Source organism: Notolabrus celidotus, chromosome 11, assembly GCF_009762535.1.
Source record: "Notolabrus celidotus isolate fNotCel1 chromosome 11, fNotCel1.pri, whole genome shotgun sequence".
Taxonomy (NCBI): domain Eukaryota; kingdom Metazoa; phylum Chordata; class Actinopteri; order Labriformes; family Labridae; genus Notolabrus; species Notolabrus celidotus.
Genome location: NC_048282.1, coordinates 6,759,287 through 6,767,555, shown reverse-complemented (window position 1 = coordinate 6,767,555; position 8,269 = coordinate 6,759,287). Strand labels below are relative to the sequence as shown.

Genomic DNA, 8,269 nt, shown 5'->3' with positions numbered 1-8,269 from the left:
TCTTTGGATGATTCAAAAATCTTAAAGATGTATCCATAGGACTTATTTTTATTTGTATTGAGTTCATCTGGATATACTTAGGAAATGAACATACTTCAGGAAACACATTTTTGCAAATCATTTTATTAAATCAGTATTTACAGGCAGTTTGTGTTCTTGCTCAGAGCACAGCTAAACATCTCTCTCCTGCTCTTCTGCTGCTGCTAGATTTCCTGAACTAAAATCTCTTTACAGTATTTTGGATTCTCTCTGATATATTCAGCTTCTTGAACTACAGTAATAAAAATCAACAACCAGGAAGTAAAGATGTGATACAGGAGGCACAGGCTGAGTTCAACCAATACAAGAACGTCTCTATCGATGATGTGCACCACTGAATATGGCTTTGTTGAGAGTTTTTCTCTGTTTGAACAAATAAAAAGGTGAAAAACTAAGTCTTTTCTATTGGGCACAATGGTCCTGGTCGGCCAGGTAGTCACATACAGCTGTGTCTCCGTGCTCCACTTCAGCAGTGGACCAACTGTTGCATTACAGATTCTTGCGTCACCAACATGCCGACAGTTTGACAGAAATATAAAAAACTTGCATTCATTCATCTTGGGACATCTTTTCAGTTACATTTCACTGCATCCTTTGTACAGCACTTTCTTACAAAGTGCCAACCCAAGTAATACGCCATTTGCTGTTTGAGCGATCAAACCGTCTGGAAAAATACAATCCTTGTTCATTTCATTCAATCAGTCTCGTCCACTTTCACCTGAGTTCCTACGTGCTGTACGTCAGGGGAGGACATGAAAGACGAGGACACCGCTGATGAGGTGGAGATATGATGGAGAGGTTTGTGGACTCCAGCAGTCAACTCAACCTCCTTTGACCTGCTGCCAACACCACCCTCTCATTATCTGAGTCAACTGATGTATATACATGGGGTTGATTTTAAAATGGGGATTTTGGTTCATTTGGATTAAAATACTGCTCCGACATTGTTGCCATCTCGTACAAAAAAAGGCAGATAAGCTACTTAAAATGGACTTAAACCTCCGATCTCATTTTTTTCTTTTGCTCTAAGTTTTTAAAATAAAATGTGACAGTCCAAGGTAGACAGCTGAGAAGCACAATCAAAAAAAGCACTAACAGAATTCATAATTTAATAAAAAACCGGACAAACATTACCCTTACCCTCCGATTTTTAAAAACAAATGGCAATTTATACATTAGGGATGCACTGATAATGCAAACAGCTATATGATGTACAAGTTATAGAGAGGGTGAGACTATCGCAGCTCAGTCTGTTCTTACAGAGAGACCAAAACTCAGCATTTTGAGATTATTTTAGGACCAAATGAACGAGGGAGAACTTGAATAAAATCTGCAGATATTCCACGTTTTTAAAAACTCTTAAATGAAAAGCTGCTGTAATAAACAGGTAACTGTGGTGTATGTATGATGTGATGTACTTCTGTAAATATCAGAGCATCCCTAATATACACATACAATTCAAGACAAGCAAGAGAAACTAAATAAAAACGTAGTCAGCCAGCTTCTTAAAACTTAAAAACATGAAAGGTGTGAGAAGTGATGCCTGGCATTATTGCTGGGGAGAAGCGGCTGCTGAAGTACCAGCTCACGTCATTTTACTATGGCCCATCATTTCTCCTCCTCCTCCTCTCTTTGCCCTCCTTTTGTTTAAGTCTCTGCTTCAGCCTCACAGGATTCCTGAAATGCTGCCGGGCACTGAGGGAGGAGGGAGATGGAGGCAAGGGGCGTCTCTTAAAGGGATCATCACAGTGAGTCCAGAAGAAGTCCATAATCACAGTGTCAAACCGACAGGGTTGGGTGGGTGGGGGTGTGGGGGGGGAGAGAGAGGGGGCAGCACATTTCCATTTGGCTTCCTCCTTGAGTTCCTCGCTCCCTGAAAGTTCTGTATGACTGCTAGTTGAAGGAAGTAGTTTGGAGACCTGAGTGCTGTCTCTGCTCTCAGGTGGCCCTCCGTCTCTCTCCCCTTAATGGCTGGGTGGCTCCTGGGCCCACTTATCTGTGCTGCCGGAACCCTGGGGTGCCGTCTGGGCTGACTGGCTGCCCGACGGTGTGATTGTTTGATCGGGTGTCCTCTGAAGGCGGTGTAGAGTTATTGCGGCCTGACCTAGCAGAAAGACAGGAAGGAGAAGAGCAGAATTAAAGAAGGGCTCTTTTTTTACATTAAGACTTTGCTGCAGTGCTATAAGGGAGCTGTGTTGCCACTATGCCAGCCCTGTGATAGGTTGGCAACCTGTCCAGAGTGTACCCCGCATTCCACCCGATGTCAGCTGGGATAGGCTCCAGCCCCCGCGACCCTAAAACGGGGAGCGCTCAAGGTGATGGATGGATGTCACTATGCCTTTGCACATTATTGCATTAAATCTTGCAAAAGCATTCTACCAGTGTCCCACTGTGTTATCTCACAGTGTGTATCGCTGAAGCATGAGGGACATGACTGCGTACGCTTCACATACACGTTGCTGTTTCACGCTGCCAGCTGTTCCCATTACTACCTCTGATGCCGGTTCAACAGCAGAACAACTTCTCTCCCTCATTACGCCTCTGTGACATTTACATTGACTGCAAGGTGCAACAGAGGCCTAACACGGGACTTCCACCAGATCCATGTCCGGTCCGTTTCTGATCCGCTGTGGTCCGGCTCCGTGCTCTCTCGTCCGTCAATCAAGGATTCTCCTCCTCCTCTCCTAATCCATGTTGTCTTTATGGTCCTCTGAAAAACCTCTGACCTGTTGACTCCAGACCTGGCTCTGCTCATCATTACGGTTTGTTGTTGTAGTTAAGTTAAAAACAATCTAACAATAACATGAAGTATTTTATTCTGAAAATGAACTGGATGTTTTTATTTTGTTTTGGTGCCTGACTTCCTGTCCCACTCCATCTGCTCTGTGCTGAGTGATGCATCATGCGGCAAAAATAGAAGTCTTGCGTATCTGATCCGGAGGGCTCCGACCTGCCGGATCAGAGGCGCAGCCGGAACGCAACAGAGTGGATCCAGTGGAAGTTAACACAATGACTAGAATAGACACCTATCAGATCTGGTGCTGTAATGGATCGGAGACGGACCGGACATGGATCTAGTGGAATTTGGCCATCACAGCCCCATGTTGAACAGCCAGTGTACACACGCTTTCTTTGCACTACAGCTACAGGACAGAAACACTCTCCCTGACTGCTCTTATTCCAGGATCATGAGGTATCAGTGGTAGACACAGTGTTCATTTTCAGGAGGTGGTTCAGGGTTAAAAGAAGTGGATTTGGTGCTTTTATATTCATTCTGGCACAATCCACCACCATTCAAACCCTCCTGAACACAAAAGAAAAGAATTTCATCTTTTTCAGTCAATGCACTTTAAATGTAAACAAGAACCAGTCCGTCCAGTTCTACAGAGTTGCCTAATAGAACTTTCCATTACCGAAGGGCTCCGCCTTCTCTCAATCAAAACCCAGGGAAGCTAAAAAAAAGGACAAAAACAACGTGCTCTCAACAGGAGAGTTCCCAAACGAAAGCTAAAAGACAACATGACAGGAGGAAACTCACAAGGCTCCTAACAACCCTGCAGATGTGTCACTTCCCAGAAGTCTTTTCTCTCTTTTTGTGTCTATTGCCAAACGTCTGATTGAAAGCTCATTCTGCTACCATTATTTGTCTAGCTCATATCAGGGTTGTGAAACATTAGGGATATCACAATGTTACCAATGGAAGTATTCAAATTCCAGAAGAACTTTCTTTGTGAAGGTCAAATGTTTAAAAAGCAGCTTTATAAAACAAAGAATGAAGAAATGGAGAGATGATCTAATCAGAAAATCTTGTTCTCCAGAGGCAAAGAAACACGTGTTTGGTTCCGACACAGACAAATGTCACAATATTAAAATGTCACATCCTCCTGTTTTATTTTCAACGAAACTTTTCTTCTGTTGCAAAGACTTCCTGAATAGAGTGAAACATCTCGTAGGCGTTGAATGAAAGAAATAGAAATTAGATTTCTGAATCAGAGTGAAAGACGGCAGACTGCTGTGACTACATTCTTACATTTAACTATCATACACTGTGAGTTATCTGCCCAACACAGTGTGAGAAAGAGATCTTATAGAAGAGTCTGTTCATGTGCTGCCTCTCTCTCTCTCTCTTTCAGTTTAGTGCTTAGTTCACAAATACAAAAGTTTTCAGCATCAGTTGCAGTTTAAAAACTGTAAGTGCCCTGCAGCTACGTCTGAACACGCTGCGAGCATCACACCTGCACCGTCAATATTTGTGTATAATTACCTGTCAGTGTTGGGTTTGTCCTGAGGCGTCTCCTCTGGGCAGGCGCTGCCCAGTATTCTCTTCCTTGCCTCGGCGTACTCGGCCTCACGCTGGGCCAGAGACTTGACCTGTGGTGTGGGCCTGTTCTGACTCCCAGGGGATCCCAGTGACCCGTTACTCGCAGGCCGCTTCAAAATACGGATCTGAGGTGGAGGAGCTGCTGGCAGAGAGTCGTCCTGTATCACCATGGTGGTCTTTAGTGGAGTTCTTGAAGAATTGTTAGTGGACTCCCTGAGAGGAGAGCAACAAAGAATTGTGGTATACAGACAAGACGGGGCTAATACACAGAGGATATGTATTATATATGAAGTGTAGACTGTATTATGTATCCATGGACTTAAGACAGAAACCAAAATACTCTTATTGCTTACATTGTATTGGCAAACCAGCATAATTCTGTAATTTGTATTATGTGGATTAGGACAGTTTTTAAATTGTTAGAATCAACTCTACAATACAGCTCAATAAATCATTGCCACCAGAGAACAGTGTGCATATTGGTGAAATTAAAGAGTTTTTATGTAAGTATAAATTCTTGTTTTATATTCAAGCGTGTGACATTAAGGCAACATTTTGAAATATCCCAGATTTGGGACATGTCTCCTCCACCTTCCAGCATCTTACCTCTCTTTCTGGCTGATCCTGAGCTTCTCTTCTAACCGTTTTTCCATTTCCTGTGGGGAGAAAATAGAGTCTGAGCGTGTGTTCAGGTAAACAAACAACACGGTGCGGGGAAGAAGAAGTGCTGCAGGTAGCAAGTAAGTCAGTGAGTGGATGGAAAGCAGGGTTCAGTTACAAGCTATTTATACATGTGCAGGACAGCTGCCAAGTCATAACACACAGAGTGCTCATCAAGCTAACATTAACCAGCCGATGATGTCAGTAAAAGTTACTAATCTAACATTATGTGGGGTGTATTTTAGAGAATATGTTGAATGTACATCAAGTTGACAAATCAGGGGGGTAAAAAGCTCTAACGTGAACCCGACAAGCTGCTAAGGTCCTGACCCACCGAGAGACATCATATCCATGTCAAGTGCTTTTAATAGACTGCTTAATTGCGGCTACGTAACGATGATAACTAGTGTTTGCTAAATGTTTGCCAGATGTTTTCAGTCACGAGTCTGGTAATATAAGCATCCCTTTGCCCAAGTATGAGCTGACAACATGGCACACATTTCTGCCCAACAATGAGGAGCTTGTCCAGACTTTTTGACTGGTGTCGCCTAAATGGAGCTCCAGCTTCTGCAGTACTTACCATTTTTCTCTTATGTACTTTAACCTTACTGTAAAGTATCATGCAGATGTTGTTATCCTATTATATAACTTTAAAAAAAATCAGCCAAACAGGGTGTCAACAAATTCATCTTCTAAGCTTCAAATTTTAAGGACTAAAAGTATGTTTGTCTAGAGCAGAGGTTCCCAAACTTTTCAGCCCGAAACCCCCAAAATATAGATGCCAGAGACTCAAGACCCCCACTGTCCCTCAAAGTGATTTAATGAGGCTTCATTTAGCTGCTCGGCAGAGAATTAACCTACCTATATGAGCACGTGTCTGTGTTTCCTGTGCCGTTATGAATTAACCTACTGCTACTGATGCTTTTGATAATTAACTGTTCACTAACCCGAAACTTAGGAATCATCTAGCAAAAAGAAAGGCAGAAAACTCATTACATTTTCTATTTTCAAGGTTTTATTTCAAGTTTAGCTACTATTTTTGTTGATACATTTTACTATAATGGGTAAAATGCAAGCGGCAACCTCTGGTCTCAAAATATGAAGCCCATGCGGAAGTGTTATAAACTGCAATTCATCGAGAATCCACTTGAGACTGGCTGCAGAAACACTGGAAACCACATAGACATGAATGGGAAAAAGACGATCTTTGAAGCATTAATTAACATGTTTACAGCCTGGTTCAAAAAACAGCTTGGCTCTACGTAGCTAATTTCCCTATCAGCACACACTGAACAGGGTGAATTTTTTTCTAACGTGTCGGTTCAGAAGATATTAAGATTACAAGTTTTTGCCAAAATAAGGACATGACTGACGTGACTACCGGTCGGGAACAAATAGCTGTTTGTTAGGAGGCTCAAACTCCTCCCCTTTACGTCACACTCTGCCTGGTTGAGTTCCGCATTTCAAATTTGGCTGCCTCCGTCGATTAGCTTCAAAACAGCATTCAGGAACAGATGGATGACGTCATGGATACTAGGTCCATTATTTATACAGTCTATAGTAAAATTTACCGATGAGTACCGATGGGTTTTGAGACTTTTTTTCCAAACCCAGCACAAAAAAGTATGGTTCTTTACCCCATTCCTAACAACTGCACCTTTAAGTATTATTTCTACACTATAATGTAACAACAAAATAACATGTGCTACACTGAAAAACAAAGAAAACAAGCACTCCAAAGTTAGTCCAAAAAGTTAATTTTAACTAAAGTCCCTCCCATGCCAATGCAGACAGCCAATCAGAGATCAGAATTTCTGAGTGGCACTTGAGTTACTCAATCAGATTATGAAGGGGGCCACGCGATACTCGGTCGCACCTCACGAGACGCCCCTGGCAACAACAACCTCGCCATGTCAGTAACAGGAAATTAATAAAGTTCAGCTCAACAAGCTGAATCAAGTTAAAACATGTTATTCAGACTAACTCTAACTTACATTACAAACCACTTGATTTAGTAAAGTTTAGCGTACTCAAACATGTCGTAGAGTCAGATTCAGACCTAAACTGATCCACAACGATACTGGTCCTCGTTAGCATAGCTAGCTAGAGAATTAAAATCAGTTTAAATAAGTGATTCACATCAAGAAAGGACACTTAATTAATCTAAGGTGATAATGGTTTGAGAGAGGGGTTTAAGTAGTCTGATATGAGGTGTGTATTTCATATTTCCGATAAGTTAACGAGGATCCATGGACACATTTTGTATGTTAGCCAGGTAATAGCATTAGCTTAAATCAACCACAGCAGTTTAACGTGTATTCTTAATTTCGTGAGTCCACATTAGCTAATGTGGTGTATATTGTCAATATTATCAATATGGGTTCATAATTGATCAAAAAACAGTGACTGTGAGCTCAGAATATTTAGAATAGTATCCGTCTCTGGGCTGGTTAGCTAGCTGAGTCCATGTTAAGCTCGTCTCGACAAGTTTCCTGAAGCTAACGCTAGCCTGAGCCACATTGTTGGCCCGTGGGACCACATGAAACCACCTTATTAAAACTACTTCAGATAAATACGTCCACACAGAGAGGCTACTAAAATATCACGAAACGATAACGTAAGATTTATTAAGATATAAATTCTTACCCCACTGTCAGCAGCTTCCTCCCAACTTTCAGAGACCTCATCCATGTTTCATTTTGCTCAGACACGCTGCTGCTGGGTTAGTCCTGCTGGGTTAGTCCTGCTGAGCTCCTTCAAGTCCGCCTCCCTCTCTGCTCACTCTTTGACATCACACTGACGGATTTCCCCCAGACCATGATACCCCTCTACACAGCTGACTGGGCATGAGGCAAGACTACATAACTACATTTCACTTTCAAGGACAGCAAACGGACCAAACCACACAACTTAACTATTATTCAAGAAAAAGGTGTTATGTATAGTTTGACATTTACATGCCACAGGTGTGTGGCTTCACTATTCAGAGATCAAATCAAGTCAACGTTTACTTATAGCACATTTAAAAAGAACCACAGCTCACCAAAGTGTTGTTCAGGATAAAGCACAATACAAAAAACTAGTAAAAGGTTTCTTAAACACATAATGACTGAGACAGGGGCGAGTCCAGAAGGGTGACCAGGGGTGACACAAAGCTGATTGGCCTTGATAGGTGCTATCCTAAAATTGCAAACTATGATTGGCCCTTTCCCTGGTCAGAGGCGGGACTTGTGTTAAAAATCAAGTATT

General features: G+C 42.1%; 1 protein-coding gene across 1 annotated transcript; it reads right to left on the bottom strand.

Moving 5' to 3' along the window:
• Positions 1–103: 103 nt before the first annotated feature.
• Positions 104–8,023, bottom strand: szrd1 (SUZ RNA binding domain containing 1). The gene is made up of 4 exons (XM_034694907.1): positions 7,667–8,023; positions 4,967–5,016; positions 4,304–4,573; positions 104–2,143 (listed from the first exon to the last, which is right to left on the bottom strand). Exons 1-4 carry the CDS (start codon positions 7,709–7,711, stop codon positions 2,032–2,034), a joined length of 477 nt encoding a protein of 158 aa, XP_034550798.1. The 5' UTR covers positions 7,712–8,023; the 3' UTR covers positions 104–2,031.
• Between the last annotated feature and the right edge of the window lie 246 nt (positions 8,024–8,269).